Source organism: Aspergillus vadensis (genome assembly GCF_003184925.1).
Source record: "Aspergillus vadensis CBS 113365 unplaced genomic scaffold BO88scaffold_1, whole genome shotgun sequence".
In the NCBI taxonomy this organism is placed as follows: Eukaryota; Fungi; Ascomycota; class Eurotiomycetes; order Eurotiales; family Aspergillaceae; genus Aspergillus; species Aspergillus vadensis.
In genome coordinates this window covers 2,657,190-2,676,922 of record NW_020292039.1, presented here as the reverse complement: position 1 = coordinate 2,676,922, position 19,733 = coordinate 2,657,190, and the positions used below count along the sequence as shown (strand labels likewise).

At 51.2% G+C, this 19,733-nt stretch overlaps 5 protein-coding genes across 5 annotated transcripts; 4 read left to right on the top strand and 1 right to left on the bottom strand.

The window, feature by feature from the left end:
• Positions 1-994: 994 nt before the first annotated feature.
• Positions 995-2,592, top strand: BO88DRAFT_448732 (uncharacterized protein; the record flags this gene model as incomplete). Its single annotated transcript, XM_025710447.1, has 3 exons — positions 995-2,060; positions 2,114-2,498; positions 2,550-2,592. 3 exons carry the CDS (start codon positions 995-997, stop codon positions 2,590-2,592), a joined length of 1,494 nt encoding a protein of 497 aa, XP_025568742.1.
• A 1,213-nt stretch (positions 2,593-3,805) lies between these two features.
• BO88DRAFT_27067 (uncharacterized protein) lies at positions 3,806-6,691 on the bottom strand. Its single transcript, XM_025702352.1, has 2 exons — positions 6,332-6,691; positions 3,806-6,276 (listed from the first exon to the last, which is right to left on the bottom strand). Exons 1-2 carry the CDS (start codon positions 6,553-6,555, stop codon positions 3,876-3,878), a joined length of 2,625 nt encoding a protein of 874 aa, XP_025568741.1. The 5' UTR covers positions 6,556-6,691; the 3' UTR covers positions 3,806-3,875.
• A 422-nt stretch (positions 6,692-7,113) lies between these two features.
• Positions 7,114-10,842, top strand: BO88DRAFT_400598 (uncharacterized protein). The gene is made up of 2 exons (XM_025705620.1): positions 7,114-7,270; positions 7,335-10,842. Exons 1-2 carry the CDS (start codon positions 7,181-7,183, stop codon positions 10,818-10,820), a joined length of 3,576 nt encoding a protein of 1,191 aa, XP_025568740.1. The 5' UTR covers positions 7,114-7,180; the 3' UTR covers positions 10,821-10,842.
• Positions 10,843-10,954: 112 nt separating this feature from the next.
• Positions 10,955-12,251, top strand: BO88DRAFT_400596 (putative mitochondrial methylglutaconyl-CoA hydratase (Auh)). The gene is made up of 2 exons (XM_025705619.1): positions 10,955-11,357; positions 11,425-12,251. The coding sequence occupies exons 1-2, from the start codon at positions 11,020-11,022 to the stop codon at positions 11,993-11,995; spliced, it is 909 nt and encodes a 302-aa protein (XP_025568739.1). The 5' UTR covers positions 10,955-11,019; the 3' UTR covers positions 11,996-12,251.
• Positions 12,252-14,655: 2,404 nt separating this feature from the next.
• Positions 14,656-19,592, top strand: BO88DRAFT_421260 (LipA and NB-ARC domain protein; the record flags this gene model as incomplete). The annotated part of the gene is made up of 5 exons (XM_025708493.1): positions 14,656-14,961; positions 15,034-15,671; positions 15,742-15,816; positions 16,181-19,253; positions 19,341-19,592. The coding sequence occupies 5 exons, from the start codon at positions 14,656-14,658 to the stop codon at positions 19,590-19,592; spliced, it is 4,344 nt and encodes a 1,447-aa protein (XP_025568738.1).
• Positions 19,593-19,733: the final 141 nt, after the last annotated feature.

Here is a 19,733-nt window from a genome sequence, read left to right as displayed (position 1 = left end):
GGGATTGGCAGCGAGTCACCGTCAGCCAACGCAGCATAAACTTCGAGGATGTACCAGCATGGAGGGGGAACAGATGATCCCCAAGTGAAGCCCTAGTATAGAAAAAGATGTCGGGTTGCTGCTCTTCAACTATCATCGCATGTGGATCCTCTGCACATCCCACCTTCTTCTGTATTTCTTCTCTCATTTTTATTTTTACTTCTCCCTCGTCCTTTTCGCTGCTCTTCATTGCGCTTCTCTTTTTCTACTCCTCTCATTTTCAGTCCATGTATTAATAAATCTTCCATCTCGCAAACGAGAAAAAGAAAGCATCCGACATCCCGTCTCTGACAGGGAAGGGCCCCTCGCGATCGGAGCAGATCAGGAACTCGGGGCGCCTACCACCACGAATGAGACTCCCTCAAGGCTGCCTCGCGTCCCAGAAAAGGACCTGTTCAGCGCTCTTCTTCGTCGCTTTTGTCGGAGTTTTGTCTCATCTTCGTCCTGGGTGTTGGGGGCTGATTCGCCTTGTCCATCCAGTATTTACTGTTGACTATTTCCGGTTCTGACTGTCATCCTGTCTACCTTCCATCTATACAATTAATTTCTTTCTCTCTCGCTCTCACTATACTGCCTAGACCCCAAACCGATCTAAGAACCAGGCTAATCGGCGGGATCTCCAGTGGAGTGATCCATAGTCCGTCAGTGATCTTCAGACTACGCTTGTCAAGGGTATTCCGATCCGCTACACAGGGAGGAAGAGACCTATCAACCGCATTCTGTCCTACATTCTTGGACCCTCGTCCGAGATTCGCGCCGTCTCTGAGGCCCTACCCTTCTCCCTTGATATGTCCTGGGTGCTTCCCCTCCAAACACCATTACCCTCTCAGAGTACACCCTGATTGTTCTCTCTCTTCATCTCTTGGGGTATGGCCTGAAGCCGGAAACACTAGTTTTCGCTGCGGCCTTTTGAAGCTACCATATTGACCGCTATTAACCACCCTATCTACCCATGATGCCCTTCTACTCTAGCTCGACTCGTTCCAGAAAATCTAAGAAAGATGGGACGAGCAGAGCATCCACGGCTTCAGTCGTTTCTTCAAACTCGCATTCCACCAAAGGCCCCAAACTATCAGTGGAGAAACCCAAGGTAGACAGCCAAACCCAATCTACTATATCAAAGAGCAACAGCAACGGGTCCACTGCGCGGCCACAAGCAGCTCAGAACAAACACGATTCCGATCGCAAAGCTCCCAATGTGTTCGAGTACCTTGAAGATAACTCGACTACAACGGATGATTCGTCCGATGACGAGTACGAGCATCACGTACCCAGCAATAATGCCAAGGGGGCATACAAGAACGCAGTCCGTCAGATGTATCGCCCCGCCGCGCAAGGCACTGATGCCCGCAGCCGTACCTCGTCCATACTGTCCAAGTCCTCGGCGAACTCTCAGAAGACTCCCAGTTCAATTGAAATTCCTCCAAGCACCGTCACCTCAAACACCGTGAAGAGCCACATCCCAGCGCATAAACCCTCACTGGACGGGGCATACAGTGCGGTGGGGGCGTTTCCCGACGGCTCGAACTACTATGAGAAACGAAGCGTGGACTTGAATGCAAGACCGGAGACGTATTACCCTCAGAATTCTGTCTCTCTTCAGCGGTCGCCACTACCCCCATCGCCGCCGCGAAGCCCTGAAGAAGATCTTCACCGGCCCACACGACGGAACAGGCGCAACACCAAATCCTCAGACATCTCCGGATATAGCCTCCTCGCTACCCGGCTGAGCTCCGCCACGGAGACCCAGGAGCCCCGTCTCCCTCCTCTGTACCGCCGGTTCGAGAATCTCAACCACCGCGTCCTGCTTCATCTTCAGGACGAAATCGCACAAATGGAGGAAGACCTGCGCCTAGTGGACGAGTACGAGGAATTGCAACGGGCCGCAACGGCCGAGCAAGAGGGCACGAAAATGCTCCCTGCCTCCCGGCGTATGGATGCCCAAGCACAGGTATACTCCTCCGTTCACTACCGACGTGAGGAGCTTCTCAGTGCGCTAGCTCGAAAGACCGAGCAATACAGTAAGTGCCAGCTGCCGGCCGATCGTGGATCGGAATGCTAACAATTCAACTAGACAATGCCCTCAGCGCATATAGCAGGGTCCTTCAAACGCTCCCCCGCGCCTCTACGCAGGATATTAATACGTATCGGAACTGGATGAAGCAAACCAACCCTGTCATCGCCGCTGAGACACGGTTCCTCGATTACACCAAAGACCTGATCTCTCTAACTCCACGCATGGCTTCTACCTCGACCGCGAAGCCTATTTTCACCACCATCATCATTGCCTCTACTGCCATCCTCCTACCATTGCTCGCATTCAGCATGATTTCCGAGTTCTCCGGTCGTCTCGTCGTAGTCGCACTCGTAGGAGTCGCTGCATCAATCATCGCCTCCACCAACTCCACCAGCGCAGACCAGCTTGTTGACTCTCGGGACGGCTGGCGATGCGCAACCATGTATGTTTCCCTCCTCTTCACTACAATACAATAACTAACCTCGCGACTCAGATACTTCGGCTTCATGACCGTCACCGCAATGTTCATCCCCTAAACCAACCATTACTTACGATCACCACTAATCAAACTAATGACTCGACGAATCTTATTTAAGTAGCGTACGTCGTTGTTCTAGCGTTTCTTACACTCGGATATTATTGAGCCTTGAACAAATTGAGAAACTGGATCTTTTAAAAAGATAGGGCAGGCGTTAACGACACTGGACTGGAGAAACAGATGACAGCCTGGGGTGAGAAGGGGTTATAGGGTGCGCCAAATAGCAGAACCTTATTTCTTCTTCCTCGTCATACTTTAACTATCTACCTCTTAATTCCTGTCTTTGGTTGATTGATTCTTGTCATGTATTTGAGCGTGTATAATGATGAGATTACTGTATACTACATTCGTTTCTCAAAGATGATTTACCAATAGGGATATTTGAACTCAGTATTAACTTGCAATTACACACTTCCTAAATGAATCCTGTACTGAAATAATAGATCTCAACCCGAGCATCCGATTATCATTACCGTCATCCTAAACAACAATTCTACTACTACCTAAACTGTGGAACAATGTAGATAATTTGTTCATTGATTCAATGACTCTGGTTAATCAATAGTAAAGTTAACTCCATTGGGAATGTAACAATGGGGGGATACAAAAAGGAGTTCAGAAAGTAAAGTAAGGCACAGCAAAGCAAAGCAAAGCAAACCAACAAGATGAAAGATAACATAAACACATCCTATCCATCCATTCATCCACCCACCATACAAGCCCGTAGAATACCAATGGTTTAGAAAAACATCCGTCCTGTCGTTGCCTAATGGATTGACATAAAGAAAAAAAAAAGAAGAAAAGGAACCAGAACTTGCATATGAAGCTAAATCTAGAAAGAAAAGCAATCAATCACTCGGGAATTGTTGCGTTGTGACACAGGGGGATGAAAAAAAAGGATTAAAAGGAAATTAATAGAAGATAGAAGAATAATTGGTAGAAGGGTTATCATTGCTGAGTGGGAAGGTTATTATCCAATATGGATTTGACCACCACTATACACATATTGGAATTCGTCATTGTATTGATTTTGTTTGTTTTTCTTCCCGAATGTGGGGTTATTTTCTTCTGGGGGATTTGTTTTCTAAGCTCTGTGAGTGGTAAAAAGACCAGTGGGAAGGGAAAGGAAGAAGTAAAATAATTGAAATGGTATAGTGTTAACAAGAGAAGAAAAGTTGAAAATAAGAGGTTAAGAAAGAGTGAGAAGACGAATAATAAAGTTAGAGTTAATCAAACGCATATCCCTACATCTCGACCGTGTCTCATCATATCCCCCGCTCATCATGGTGCTGGCGTGCCGTTCTGCTTGCTTCCTGGCGTTGCACTTCGTTCTTGGGAGGCTTCGCCTGATGGCTGTGGTGTCGCTGAACTGGGTCGGTTTTGAGCTGCTGCTGCTAATTGCACTTTGTTCCTCTCCATCATGATGGCCTGCTCGGCAGCGCTCCGGGCATAGGTCATGGCCGCAGCTGAGTTGGAATAACCTCCCGATGGCGGTGGGGCTTGGTTCGACGGGTAGTTTCCGTATGGAGGGGGCTGCTGGCCTGGTTGTTGTTGTTGTTGTTGTTGTTGTTGTTGCGGCACGAACCGTTGTTGTGGGTTGGCTGAGCCTGGAGGACCGAAGGAGCCTCGGGGGGTAGCGTAAGAAGGAGGTTTCTGGGGGGATGCGCTGCGACCGGCCGCAAAGGGTGCGTTATAGGGCGCAGGTTGTCCGGGACGCGGTGTGTAGGGCTGCGGAGATCCCTGACCCGCGGCGGGAGGCCCCTGTTGTCCCGGGTAAGGGTGGTAGCCGTTCTGGCCGGGACGTTGGTACTGATTGTACTGCGGGGTGGGCTGCTGCGCGTATCCAGGGAAGTAGCCTGGTCGCTGCTGCGGCGTTGACGGAGGGCGGGCTCCAGCGAATTGCTGGGGATGACCAGGAGTGTATGGCGCTGGCGTGGAGCTCTGCCTTGCCCCATAGTAAGGTTGTGGCGACTGGAAAGTCTGAGGCTGCGTTCGCGCGTTGGCCGTGAATGATCGTTGGTTGAACTGCGCCTGGAAGCTACCGGAACGTGAAGGAGTTGAAGTTCTATTCGCACCACTGGTAGCAGCCAGGGCAGCGGCACGCTCCTGCTGCAAAGCATAGTCATCCTTTTCCATTGTGCCCTGATACTCAGGATTCTCAATCAGGATCGTTTGGCTAATGTTCAGCTCGGCCAGCTGGTCACCGTCCAACTTGGAAACAGCGTAAGGTGGCAGAGTTGCGACAAGAGCTGCTAGACTTGACTTGAGCGTCTCATACACAGTCTGCTCTGCCGACGACGGAGTGTCTGCTCCTGTGACATCGGGCGTTGTTTCATTAGGCTCAGTTCCTTGACCGCTAGAAGCCGTAGTCTCCAAACTCCGAATCTTTTGGTAGGAGCTAAGGGTCTCTAGCAGATCAGAGACATCGCGCAATACGTCGTCCATTTCTCGCTCTTGAGCGTCCTTTTCCGTAGTTTTATCTGTATGCACGATATTGTCCGCGAAATCGTCGGGGTTGAACGTTTTCACCATCTCCTCGAGAGTGGACTCGTCAAGATCGCCGATACTTCCGGGCTGGACTGAGGTGGAATCTTTCTGTTCATCTTCCACGTACGGCAACGAGAGGAGTGTGTTCAAACGCCTTGCTCCACGTTTGCTCCACCATACCAGATTTTTTGTGTCGGCTTGTTCCACAGCTCCAGAGCTATCGAACGAAGGAGCAAAAGAGGAGTACACTCCTTGCAAGAGGGCAGCATCCTCGTCGATAATCAGAGCAGGGTCATCGGTTGGAACGTCATCGCCCGCTTGTTGAGAAGAATGCTGTTTCTGCCGACGGCTCCAGACAGACGGAGAGGACGTGACCCCACCATACTGAAGCCAATGTCCCGAGGGGAGAGGTGCAAGGCAGTAGTTATTGCGACCCCCGAGGAAGGCCTTATAGTCGGTGATAGCTTCGAAAGGATCGATCCAGCCGTTGGTAGCATTGCGCGTAGAAGTTCTGGATTTGCGAGGCGCCTCTAACTGGGGCAGTGTTGCACGAGGCGCGAACACATCGCCGAAAGTTCTCTTATGTTCTTTGACAGCAGTCTCTGCTTCAAGTGGCTGCACCTTTGTGGTGGAGATCCCGTTGGGCAAACCGATTTCGCGCAAGGGCGCTTGCACCTCCACAAATTTCTCTGCATTAGCGTCATCCGAAGGTAGTGGAACTTTGACGGTCTTCTGCAAGCTTGAGTAGAGTTGTTTTGGATTTGCGGGGTTCCCAAACAATGTCAACACAAGGCTGTCATTACGGGTCTCAACATTAGTCGGAGTAGATTTCGCTGGGGCTTCTCCGTCCTCTTCCGACGCTTCAGTCTTGATGTTGGCCTGGCTCACATGTGCCTGGCGAACAAGGCTATTCAGGAGTTTCTTGAATGCCGCAATGCGGTTGACAGTCTCCGTCAGAGGCGATCCGTCAGCTGAAGCAGGCGTTGCCTGAGCTTTGTTCCGCTCTATCACCGCTGCCGACGCCTTCTCAATATCGCTCAAAAACTCCGACAAACTGCCGTATCGGTCTGACGCCACCCGTGCTTGAATACTCGAACTCTCGTCTTTATCACCGGACACCTTTGCGCGTTTCGAACGTGGTTTTGCCGGCGACGACGGTAGAGGGCAGGATAGAAGATGCAAATCGGCATCACTCCTGACATGGGTCAGTGGGAAGCAGTCACGATTTAGTGGTGATGCGGAGTGCTCACTTGCTAAGAATGTCCACCAAATTGCGTAGCGTCTCCTGTAATTTTGCCTTTTCTTGCGATTGCGTCGCAGAAGCGCCAGTGTCTGGGGCGGCCTTCTCGTCGTGACTCGCGACACGCTTTCGCTTGCCTGGAGTCGCCAGGACAGATGGTTCGGGCGTATTTTGCGACTGGTCGCCATTTGTGACCGGCATCGGGGCCGTCCCTCCGCCTTCGTCTGCACTCATTATTTCGGGTCGCGCTGTTCTCGAACTCTTCTTTGACGCGAGTACAAAACGGCCTTTTTTATTTCTTTTTTGCGATGCCGTTCAGGAAGGTCCAACTGGCGAAGGAGTGTAACAGTGAACACACAATCGGCCAAAACTAATGGAAGGTAAATGGAATGAAGGGATATGATTCGAGAGAGGCGGAAAATAGTCGTCGGTGATTGAGTGTTCCTTGTTCTCCGAAGCGGATGCGCCAATAGTTACGAGGCTCGATCGAGAAGCGGTACGCTGCAGCTAGGGAGGATTAGATCGCGACGCACACGGCAATGTCACAACGATAGTAGATTGACACGGAATAACAAGCTCCTTGACGCCACAAAAGTAGGCTAGATCAGGGCGATTCAGGGCGCAGAGCTGGAAGGACGCAAGACGGACTCCATCTCCAGGCGGGAGAGTAGCGAGATCCTCCTGCGCGCCATGCCAGAACCGCAACTCGTGACAATCAATCACGTGACCCAGCTTTTTTCCCCAATCGCCGGGATGCTCCATGCGGCCGCCGCTCTTGTTATTTGTCGACTACTAAGGACAAGCGACATCACGTCCGGGATTGACTGTGCTGTGGCTACTCAATGTCCTCTCTTCATGGATGTCATCGGTCTTAAGTCATGCGTCGAGCCGCTCGAGGGTTTCCTCTCTGAGAGCGGCGCATTTGTCCAACAGCCGTGTTTGGCGGAAGGTATCCCGGAATCATGTCGTCCCTCATATCGTTCATTATACTGACTATGGAATTGTTCCGATAGGGACTTCCCTATTATAACTTTCTCCAATCCACACCGGCTCCGACGACAAAACTCTGTCATGGCGGTCTCCAAACTCGTTCGTTTCGGGTCTTAAGCGTACTCGGGGGCCCGGACCATCTCCGGTCTGGATATGTGCAAAATCAACAATTGGCAACGGAACAACCAGACACTAAAGGCGATGGTAGTCCAAGTGGCAACTGGTTCAAGATACGTCTTCAGACCCCGCTAAGTCAGTCCTACAATGTTTCACGCGGGGGTCCGGACTTGCCCGGCCTGAGAGTTGTAGACGTCAGAGGGTCAGGGGAAGAATTGAGCGATAACTCTGTACTCCAAAAAGATAGCAGAGATGATGCTATAGGTACCTATCAGGAAACCGAGATTGGGAAGGAAAGCAGGGCTCTTGGAGAAGGTGGAGGCCGAGAGCAGAGCAGGAGCCAGCTCGACAACCCAGACGGCCATTCCAAGCCTCTACGCCTGACTAGACACACAGAACCATTGTCGGAGGAACGAGGAAAGGATAAACACTTACGGCTGGAGAAGAAATCGCCCAACACACGCAAGCGAGCCAAGCGAACCGATTCGCCCCTTGAGCCAACTCCTACGGAGTACCTTATTGATACCTTGCAAAAAGTGCATCAGTCTCATGGCACCGGAAGCTGCAACTGGGTCTATACTACCAAGGACACTGGAATCATGGCTTCCCTAACACAAAGGCAACGGGACAAGTTCAAACGCTACCATCGGCTTTCATTACAGAGGATTGTCGCCGATTACATAGAGCTGGTGGATCCCCTTTCGGATCAAGCAACCTCGGGCATGAGTTCTGATTCACTATCGGAGACAGAAGCGCTGCAATTAGTTTTCAGCGAAGACAACCTCAACTATCTTGCAGCTCGACAATACTCCGCCGCCGATGTGGTGGCATGGGCATGGGTTCTCAAGAGTAGCACGCCTTACGAAGCCATCCTTCGAGTTTTACTCTTAGAAGCGGATCGAAGCTCAAGCCCAGATTGTTCCATCAAGATGGTGCCGCCTTTCATTCCCCTCCTTCTCCTGCGTCAAAGTCTAGACGCCAAGGCTTTCCGACTGCTCTTGGTCTATTCCCTGCACCTTCTAAGCGGACGGGCTCTTCCGACCCCCAGCATGGCTATGGAAGCGATGACCGACGATCTAGAGCTTGAGCAACAGGGTGTGATCGCAAAGCCACTGATAGAACCCAACATGTGCGTGACTTATGTTGTTCGGTTATTACATCACGCTCGCGAGCTATGGCCACAGGCTCAGCTTACTATTGCTCGCGCCTTTGCGTTTTATCTTGATAGTCTCGAGAGTGAAGGCAAAGGTTGGACGGTCGCGACAGAACGGATCAATCAGTTTATGGCTGACAAGTTCAATACCGTGCTCCGGATACTTTCCTTGCCCTGCAGACACAACCCGTTTACATCCGCTTCCCTGCAGCAACAAGCACAGTTTGAGCTTCTTCGAGCGATGGCGCGACATCAGCCTGCTTTGCCCGTGACACGTCGTGGCTACCAGGGTATTGTCGCGGTTCAAATTGCTCATAAGAAGACACTAGCAGAACGGCAATCTGCGGAGCTCAAAGCTCCGTCGTGGCCCCCGTGGAAGGAAGACAAGATAGGGTTCGACGTCAAGCGGGGTGTTGAGGGTATGAAAAGCCGCGCAATGCGGGTACTATCACAAATGAAAGAGGCGGGTTATTCACATTCTCGCTGGGAAGAGGTATCTAGTATCCTAGCAGGCTGGGACACAGACAAAAGCCCAACAATTCAAACAAGATCATTAGTACCTCGCCCGGAGACTGTACCAGGGCCCTCCGGAGATCCCAAGCACCACGCTATTTGGGTAGCTCGGATCCGGGCTACGAGGACGGTGCGGGAAGCCTGGGCATGCTTCCTCTCCTACCGCGACCAAGGACTGCCTCCGCGTGGTGCCATTTACGCCGCGATGGCTGAGAAATTGATATTCCGACAAAAGAGAGCTCGACATAACCCACATCAAAGCAGCCAAGCACTACCAGGTGACGGAAAAGAGGTCTTCGCGGAGCCGTCATCTGTCCGAGATTGGATCTATGTCTCTACGGAACCACCCGCATTAGATGATCTTCTTCGTGAAATGCTCTCGCAGGGTATTCGGCCCCGAGGAAGATTTCTAGCTTTGCTTCTGCGCAATGCACCGACCTTTGGATCGGGGTTGGACTACCTTCGTTGCAGTGACTTGACAAAAGAGCAATTAGAGGATTTGTGTACCGTGTCAGGTCAAAGATGTGGCGAACAAGCCCAGGAGAACAAGACATTGAACGGTCTTCCCGACTACCTTATCTCATCCTTCGTTACATTTCTGTGTAACTTCTCTACTGTTGGGCATCATAGCATGGCGCACTCTGAAAATTCTGTGGGAGATATGTTTCCGATACTCCTGGGCCGTCATTCAACGAACCCTTCGTACTCGACTACGCTTTTTGCATACTCCGAAGAGCTGAAGACACGCGAGGATCTTCGTCACCCGAAAATCCTGGCGCATGCACTTAGGCTTCTCCAGGCGCAACCGTCGCGTTCTCCTCAGGCGTGGATTCCGGTCATGTCTGCCCTGGCCCGAGACCGCGTTGGTTCAACATCTTACAGATTGGGACGGCACGCACGGTTGGTACTATCCTGGTACGAAGTCTTGGAGCTCACAGCGTGGATGGATAAGCGTCAAATCGAGCTTAGCTTGGAAGCGTTCCAGGTCCTCTGCTACAGCTTTGCACGGGTCGTGGTGGCGGGAATCAAGGATCCCGACGCGGTGGAAGAAGGGCTTGTAATCGTCAGCGAACTCGCACGGCGAGGGCGACTGACCGGCATGAATCATGTTTCGACACGCTTTGAGGATATGGTGCAGAGTGGACTCAACATCCTCAAATCCCGGTTCGATGAGCTGGTTCTCCTTGACCCCAAGACGTCTTCTCTCTTCGAGCGAAGCAGATCTTCAATCCACGATGCCACTGCTTCTCAAGTGACCGTGCCATCCTTGGTTCACGTTCCCTCACCCGCAGTTCTACACTCTTTTGTGCGGGCGCTGGGTTTAGCCGAGGACACTGACGGCCTGCTGAGTCTACTTCGCTGGATGCGGCAGTACGAGACTGCACTGAAAGAGAAGTATGACGAGAACCTGAATGGCGAGAGGATGATGCGACGGATCATTGTCGCCGTCCGCATGTTTCTGGAGGGATACTGGGGAAGGTCACCCCAGGCGTTCCGGGAGTGGGAGCCGTCCATGGAGCAGACACATGATGTGCACATGCACAACGACTCTGAAGCTGACTCCGCGACATTCTCCGACGCCAGCCTGCAGGAGGCATATGATATCATCACTACTTCGCAAGTCTGGGGTTCATGGCCAAGTGATGAGGAGGTTTTGGATTATATAGCTCACGGGGAGCAAGGATCTCGCGAGGCGGGCGATCGCTATAGGCATGCTGTACATTAGTGTAAATAGAACTGTAAAATAGAGCGATTTAATCACTATATTCCATCAAGCGCTTATCCGCGGCTTCCCCGCAGCCGCCCGGCTTTCTCCACAGCGGCCCTCAAGCACTGCTCATTTCTCAACCGAGCTCAAAGCTCACAGCTCCTTCGCCTCATCCCTTGCTGAATAGCTATACACCTCGCCCCTGGAAATAACGACAATGCCTCCACGTCTATCTATATATACTCCCCTACGGTCCGCCTTTTCCTACCGCGTCACAGTAGCCAGATTTAGCACGAGCAGCGACAATGCCGTCATCCAGACCCAGCACGTTCCCGCCCCAGGATCGGGAAACATTCGGGTCCTGCTTTTGAACCGGCCAAAGGCACGCAACGCAATCTCCCGCGATCTCCTCGACGGTCTTGCCAGGAATGTTAAATCTATTGCCGCTGAAGGGGGCTCGGGGCCAACGCGTGCCCTGGTCATCGGCAGCAACGTCGACTCGGCCTTCTGCGCGGGCGCAGATCTCAAGGAACGCGCGGGCATGAGCCGGGAAGAGTACGCAATCCTCCAATTCCCGCAGCCACATTACAAACTACTGACCATTGCAATTATCGTGGCTTAGAACAGCCGAATTTTTATACAACTTGCGAAGCACCTTCCGCAACCTTTCGGAGCTCCCCATCCCCACCATTTCCGCCGTTTCCTCAATGGCGCTGGGCGGCGGCCTTGAACTCGCTCTGAGCACACATCTCCGCGTCTTCGGCTCCTCGTGTATGGTTGGACTTCCCGAGACAAGGTTGGCCATTATCCCTGGTGCTGGAGGTACCTATCGTCTCCCCAGTCTGATTGGTGTGAACCGTGCACGGGACCTGATTCTCACCGGACGGCGAGTATCCGGCCCGGAGTCGTATTTCATCGGTCTTTGTGATCGGTTGGTGGAGGTGCTACCGGAAGAGGAAGCGAAGGATGGTGTGGCGAGGGAGAAGGTCCTCACGGAGAGTATCAAGCTGGCATTGGAGATTTGTGAGGGCGGGCCGATTGCCATCAAGCAGGCCTTGAAGGCTGTGAGTGAGTTCCAACGGGGCGAGGAGGCTGAAAATGAGGCGTACGACGGTGTGATTGGCACCGAAGACCGGTATGAGGCTCTCAGGGCGTTCGCGGAAAAGCGGAAGCCCGTCTTCAGGGGGCGATGAGAGAGTCATCTGCAAGAGTTGTGTTGCCCCATTACGTATGTAAGCTGAGAGACGATCAGGGAATATTGTGACTCAGGTTGGACAGGTTTGGATATTGAAGAATTCTAGAACTAGTTCGAATGTGAGTCAATGTAATGTGTTGTTGCTTTTGGTCAAAGTCTAGGTGCCCTGGATTTGAAAACTATACATGTTTTGGTAGTAGTATCCAGGTACTAGGGACAATGCTACAGGCAAAAGCATGCTTGCCTGTTATGAAGGCCTAGGTTTGAGGACCCAGACATGGTCTGATTTTGGTACTCACGATCTTACAACAAGTAGGCCATCGTGGCAGATGGCATTGATTCCCAACTATAACCAATATTGTCACAACATACCTCCTCTACAGCCCTAAGACTTAGCACAACCACAACCAGCTCGCGGTCATCTACACACACACACTTCCAGATTTCATGTAGTAAACCATCCCTACTACCACCAGCCACGAAGCCAGCCACAGAAAAATCTATACGATTCAAGCACACAATTTTTACAACTTGTCCAGTAAAATGAACAAGATCAGAAACAAGAAGAAGCAAAAAGACCAAGTTACACCAAACCTCTGACTCACCTGGAACGAATTCTTCTGGCCCATTTCGGGTGATTATCCCAGGATAATGAATCCGCAGAGCACGAACCATTCGTCATGGATCTACGTACCCATCAACATGATCATCAATCCATCATCCATCAGCCAAATCTAGCCAGTAGCTGCCTACTAGTCTACAATAGATTGCCGATCGGGAAGAAAGAAAACATTGGGTTGAACCCTGGATCCATCCGCGGCTGTTTGGACCCGCTTTGATCCACTGGCAGCTTTCTTTTTTAATGCTTTGATTATTAGATTTATTCTATACGTATCTGGATTGAAAGTATTTTGCTATTCAAGAATTAGATATACAATTACACTTGGTAAACTACTCATGAAGGTGATTATGGCTGACACGTAGTAACACGAAATTCTAGCTAGCCCCAGGCAGCCGCGATTCGCAATTCACAGAAAGCATCCTGAGGCTCCAGAAAAAGCAAAGCCTAGCCTAGCCTCAGCCTCGTACTTCAGTTTGATTCCATCCAGTTCGTATCGCATTAGAAATGAAGAAAGAGGCCACAGTAAACAACATCTCCTATAACACTAATTACCTCGAAATGTAGGTACATCATGTCGTAAGCAATACATACATACATCCTGCAGCCCAGAGCACAGCACAGCACAGCCCTGCGCAGGGCAGCGCAGATCGACACTCAAATCCTCCGGGGCAGCAGCAGCAGCAGCAGCAGAGCAATCACTGTATTCAATTGATTAAATGTCGCACCACATAACTCGCATAGGGCTCAGTAAGTACATACTCCAGCCTGATGAACTACCTATTCTAATCTAGTTCATGCTCAAATTAAACCCGATTGTGAACTAAAAGTCATCCTTCTTGCCCAGACGCGCTGCAGAAACTAAGTTTAGGACTAGGCCGTGTTCGGGGCGTCGTCAGAGCTCACAGCCACTTCCAGGGGGAATGATGTTCTTTTTCTTTGCCCGGGTGTTTCATTTCGTAAACTTACTGTGGGAAGTACTTCTTAGAGAGAAAGTTTCAAGTATCTGTGCTTGGGTAAAGTAAGTATATGGGTTGACGGATGGATGGACGGTTCTAGATTGTATGCGAGATGGGATGATAACATCATCTACGTTGTAGAATCGGGATGGAATGGGCTGGACTAGATTCCTTTTTGACTCCTTTTGGTTGATTTAATGGATTTTTAGAATATACAAAGTATTAGAATGGAATATACCAGTCAAGTCAGGATGCAAAGTTCCCCCGCGATCTGCAGGTGAGCTTCGATCTTCCTGGTCAGCGAGGCGGGCGGCATGACCTCTAGTTGGTCAGCCCCCCTGGTGTCCACGGGAACCTGGGCTGCATCCTCCCGATACAGATTTAGAAATGAAAAAAGTAAGTGGTAGAAAGGATAATTTGACTGACTTCGAGACGGAGAGAAAAAAAAACGGAATTCCATTAACTGATTGAGTAATTAATTCACTCTGCTTATGGTTCCGGGCCTGCTGCTGCTACTGTAGCTTGTGCCCTGCAGAACTACTAGTAGTAACTGCAGTACACTAAACTAAACAGTTTAAACCACAGGCACCAGGCACCCCCTCCACCTTCAGTTTGCCCCAGTCATCTGCGGGCCTCATGCTCTCTCTGTCTTTCGCAGTCTCGCGCCTTTGCCTACTTTGGCCCCCCCACTGCCCGCCCACTCGTTCACTCTCTCTCTGCAAGTAATCCTCGTTGCCGCATAAATACCTTTCCTTCCAGCTGTTCTGTTGACTCTTTTTCTTCAGTGACTCAACTGACCTCTTGTCCTTCCCCCCTTTTCATCCTTCAAGCCACTCTTTCTTTTTATAATCTGTCTTCCTAGCTCCACCGGTTCGTCAGGACTAACAGAGATTCTTTCGCGCATGGTCGCAACAGACCCGATCTAGCCTTCCTGTTCAGGAATCTTTGCTGCGTGGGTGTAAGTAAAAGGCTATACCCAACGCTCCGATTTCTATCCTCTGTTTGGTTGTCTCGCTGACTCGCATCTCCATTTCATCGATATCAGTTTTGGTCGACGTCCAGTTGTGGGCAGTTCGAGCCATGTCGAACCTTGCCACGCGCGTGAAGCAGTACGGGTTGACTCAGGTCTACTGTAGCCCCGAGAAGCCTCTGGTTGATATCGTGTTTGTTCATGGACTGAATGGCCACCCCTACAACACCTGGGCCTCCAGTAATGGCACCTTTTGGCCTGCCGATCTTTTGCCCGAGATCCTTGGTCCAAACCGAGTAAGGATCCTGACTTATGGTTATAACGCGAATGTGACTGCCTTCACCGACGGCGCGTCGAAGGACAGAATCCATAATCATGCCGAAACTCTGGCGTCGGGTTTGGCGGCCAACCGAAATGTAAGTGGTCCCCTGAGATCTGCGTCCATGGTTTGTCCTTTTTGGAGAAGGGTGACTAACTGACTTTCCTAGCTTCGAAGCTGTTCGGACAGGCCGATTATCTTCGTCTGTCACTCGCTCGGTGGACTCGTCGTCAAGCGCACACTGATTTACTGCCGAAATGTGTCAAATGAAAAGATCGAGCACCTGCGGTCCATCTATGTCTCCACCTACGGGATCCTGTTTCTAGGAACGCCGCATAACGGTTCGGACGTCGCAAAATGGGGCCTGCTACTGCAGAACATCTGTAGTGCCGTCATGCCGAAGAAGTTCATGGAGTCGTCTCCTCAGCTAGTCAAGGCTCTGAAGACCAACAACGAGACGCTCCAAAACATCAACAGCCTCTTCGCCGACATAACCAGCCGGTTCCACATATACTTCTTTCACGAGACACTGTCGAGTGATGTCAAAGGGACTCGCGAGTTGATTGTGGACGAAAGTTCCGCCGCGCCCTACGCCGAAGGTGTCGAACGTATGGGCATCGAAGCTGACCACAGACACATGTGCAAGTTCGATGATGATAACTCTCCTGGCTTTGAAGCGGTTGCCGAGGCGCTGTTGCGGTACTCGCGCGATGCCCCGAACACTATCGCAGACCGCTGGATTGAAGAGGACAAGACTCGTCGTGTTCAGAAGCAAACGAAGATCAGGGAGATCTTTAGCCATGGCATGTAGCCCCTTTTCCCTCTTATGGCAAGCACTAACGAATGTAGAACGTATTGAGCCGGAGCAGATGGGGAGGAGCGTTCCAGATCTTCGCACAATTGGTAGGACACCTCTGCTTTCTGATCATTCATCTTCTGTCACACTGCGCGAGTATGAGATTGAAGAGCCCCCAGAGTCGTCAGTTCATCATAGCAAGCATATTTAGCTGGTACTTCTCCGGTATAATTGGCGATCAATGATGAAGGAACTGCCAAAAAAGCACAAACCAGGCCAAACACGTCATGTCCCCTTTTTAGTAACCTTTATGTTTTTCACTTTGTTAATCCTGCCACGCTCTATTTGATTTATTGCAATTCTCTGAACCGGATGATGATTTATGATGATTGCTGCCTCTTATGCTGTGATACCGGCTTCCTGTACTTTAGTGTTGCTTTCCTATCAACAAATTGTCAAGTCTGATAAGGCTGACTCTTTCCTGCTTAGGTAGTTCTGAACCTGCCTTCCCGCCCGAGAGAAGAAGATCCCTTGTGTCTGATCTCGGTGATAGTATCAACTTGTCCCTATCACAGACCCTCCCAAAGGACCCTTTGTTCGTGGTGCCTCCCGGCTTTCACCCAAACGCAAGCTTTGTGGGTATGAAGGCCCATCTTGATCAATTGCACACCAGGCTGTACAAAGCCAAAAAGAGAGCAGAGCGGCTCGTGGCTGTACTCATCTGCGGAGGCCCCGGGACAGGCAAGTCGCATCTTGCACGCCAGTATGTCTGGACTCATAGAGCCTTCTACCCTGGCGGAGTCTTCTGGGTCGACGCAAAGTCCCGCCAGTCAACCTACAAATGCTTCTGGGACATCGCACAGGCTGCCGCACTAAACGAAGGAGAGGTATTTGAATATCCAGACACCAATACCTCTCAGAAATATGTCGACTCGGTGCGAAACTGGCTGCAAACTCGGGAGGAATGGCTTCTGGTGTTCGATGGTGTAAGCTTCGGTCAAGACAGCGATCTCAACAACTTCAAACAATTCTTGCCCTTTAATAAGATGTGCAGCATCATTTACACATCTGTCGATAAGACACTGAGGAAAAAGCAGCGCCTGTATGAGCCGTTTTGCCTCTCAGTCAAGCCTCTAGAGGTCACGGAAGCCTGCAAACTACTCTTCGAAGACCTTGGAATCAGGAAGCCCACCAAGGGGCAAATCAAGAAAGCCACCGAGCTTGTTGAGCATTATGAATGCCTTCCTCTGGCAATACATGCCATCAGTCATCGGCTCGCAGCAACATCGAAGCCAATCGAGAGGTACCACATCAACTCTCATTTAACCGACGAGAAGCTAGCAGAGCCTTTCCTAAGCATCATGCATGACCTTTATCGTACGGAGCACTTTGAAGCACTGAACCTGATCAACCTTGTTTCGTTCTTCAGCCATCATGTCCCCGTCGGCCTTATCACACTCGGAATCTCCGCACTCAGCAGATGGAACGTTAATATTCTGACAAGCAGTAGAACCGGTGAGAAAGGTGATATCGACACGACTCTTGGGGTCCTTATTAGATACGGACTGATCGAGAGGGTGTCGGACGCGTATGCACTGCACGCAAAAGCTCTCTCGCCACAGCTTGAAAAAGATAATGTTCTAGACATGAAGTCCGTGGCCCCTGACTTATCAGAGTCGCAGACTGAAAGTAGCCAAGATGCATTCTTTTCGGTTTATCAGAGTTCAGGCGCGGGGACGATCGATATGATCAAGACCCACGGTGTTGTCCAAGGTTTCTGCAGAGATGAGCTCAGGATCATGGACCAGGAAGAGAAGCGATGCAATACACAGGCGGGAACGTCTGACGCTGGTTTCTATGACTCGTGGATAGTTGTCGCTGCTCATGTTCTGTGCACATCGTACGAAAGTGCAAAGGCCCGAATGGACCGTGTTGATGACTGTGGACTCGTCAAAGACTACCGTGAATATGAGACTCATGCTTTCAGGTTGATCGAAAACTGGCCCAAAAGGACCCAGAACGAGCCTGCAGTACTGTGCGAAGCTCGCAAGAATCTGAAGCAGGTCATCAGGAGTATTGCCACCGAAATTGAGAGGATCTCGCCTAGTTCCTCGCAAGAATCGGTCCGCAAACAGAGATCAGTCTTTGATCGATCAAGCAGCTCTTCGTCGTCAGTGCCTGAATCAGCAGCCGAGGAGGGACGATGGGACTGGAGTGACATGACGCCTCCCAAAGTAGAGTCGCCGCAAGAAATCCCAGGATCTCAGCAACGCTTCAACCTCAAGCCATTTTTGCCCCATATCTTCAGGGAATCCAGCCTAGACAGAGACAATGGATACGAGAGTGACAGGGAAAGCACCAATGCCCCAGTCCGGACCTCACCAGCGCTTTCACAACTGAGTCATCAAGCAGAGACGCCCAAGTCATCGCTAACGTCCAGTTCTTCGCCGCCTATTGACGACCATGGTTGGCACATGGTGGTAAAGAAGCATTCGAAAACTAAGATCAGAAAGGACGAAAGATCAGTGCAGCGGCCGAGATTTCCCCGTAACATCAAGGGCTCCCAGCTCGCAGCTCCAGTCTTGAAAATATTTCCTGTCGAAGGGAGAAGTGCTTCAAGCAGCACATTGGGTAAAAGTCGGAGAAGCTCTTTTGCATCCGCGTCGGAGGCACTCGCAGCTGTACAGCACTCCAGTCCTCCCCACTCTCACGAGGATATCACAGCCATCACGAAGCGAGGGACTGGCAGGTCATCTTTGACCAAAGAGAATGCTCCAACATATGCTACAGTAGCAGCCAGGCATACTCAGGATGGAGAGTTGAACTCAAAGAAACGATCATCCTCGACACCGGGAGGCAATAGTAGACCGGCGCTTCTGTCACTGCAGAACAAGTCATCTGGCGAGTCGCTGCAGAGCCGTTCTAGCAATGCACATCCATCACCACTTTCAGCGGAGTTCAAGCCTGATCGTATGACCCAGTCGACCTACAGTGAGCCTGATCAAGGTTACTTGCAACATCGACTCAATGCCATGGATCTGGGGATAGCGCAGGAGTCTCAGTACCGGACTCGTCACTTGTCCACTGTACGACCGATAGCACCTCCGGTGGGGGACATGTCTGCCAGTACACCGTCTATTCTGACATATATCCCTCCGCCCCCTCCACTGCCATTTGAAGGGAACATCGAGGTTACGGTACCACGACGCGTGGGTGTGGCCCAACCAAGCTCCATGGGACCATCACCGAGTCCAGCGAGGCCAGTCGCCCACCCGTCCGCATTCATGCCAGGAATCTCACCCCCGAGCTCTCTGGCTACCGAACCGCTTGTTGGGTATTCCTCAGAACCCGCTCCGGAGCCGATGACGCGAAACCAATCCTCACAGTCACATCAGTCCTGGTCAACCGAGCCGGTCCGGTATCCGCCGCGCTTCTCTCCACTCCCAGCTACAACGCCGGCACAGTCTGTCATAGCCAGTGGTGTTCCGCATGTTGTGCCGCCTCCGCACACGGTTTCCGGGGCAGGAAGCTGGGCCGCGGACATATCACAACAGGGGCAACCACCAGCAGCGGTCAGTTCTCGTCAGCCGGAGGTAGCTTACGCTGCACAGGCACAAATTCGACCCATCAATACACTGGATGGCCACGTCGCTGCCATGGACCCTTTATGGTCGGCAGAGCCCGCTTCGACACTGCATTTCGGGGCCCACCGTGTGGATGTGCGTGACGCCCGGCAGCGGCTGGGTGGGCGTGTTCACTATCCCGCACATCTGTCATCAGCAATTCCAGGGTATCCCATGTACCACCCGAACCTGTCCGGGCCATTGATCCCGCATGAGATGGCAATTCCAGTGGCGGATTCTCACGGACTGCGAGCGCGGAGCGGCAGCTCACCTCCTCGCCCTGACTTTGACGGCAGCATGAGTCAATGATCGATGAGACGAAAACTGATCTCTGTGAATAAACTATCAAAATCACATACAATCATACAGATGTTGGTAAAGAGACGGCAAAGGAAGGTTGGATAAAAAGGCAAAAATAAATTAAAAAAAATGAAAGTGACGAACCGTGAT

Excerpts from the sequence above, each read along its gene's own strand:
- BO88DRAFT_400598 (XM_025705620.1), top strand. The coding sequence starts at position 7,181 with ATGTCATCGGTCTTAAGTCATGCGTCGAGCCGCTCGAGGGTTTCCTCT. Across the intron at positions 7,271-7,334 it reads ACAGCCGTGTTTGGCGGAAG|GGACTTCCCTATTATAACTT; the intron begins GTATCCCGGAAT and ends TTGTTCCGATAG.
- BO88DRAFT_400596 (XM_025705619.1), top strand. The coding sequence starts at position 11,020 with ATGCCTCCACGTCTATCTATATATACTCCCCTACGGTCCGCCTTTTCC. Across the intron at positions 11,358-11,424 it reads GCGGGCATGAGCCGGGAAGA|AACAGCCGAATTTTTATACA; the intron begins GTACGCAATCCT and ends ATCGTGGCTTAG.
- BO88DRAFT_27067 (XM_025702352.1), bottom strand. The coding sequence starts at position 6,555 with ATGAGTGCAGACGAAGGCGGAGGGACGGCCCCGATGCCGGTCACAAAT. Across the intron at positions 6,277-6,331 it reads TTGGTGGACATTCTTAGCAA|GAGTGATGCCGATTTGCATC; the intron begins GTGAGCACTCCG and ends GACCCATGTCAG.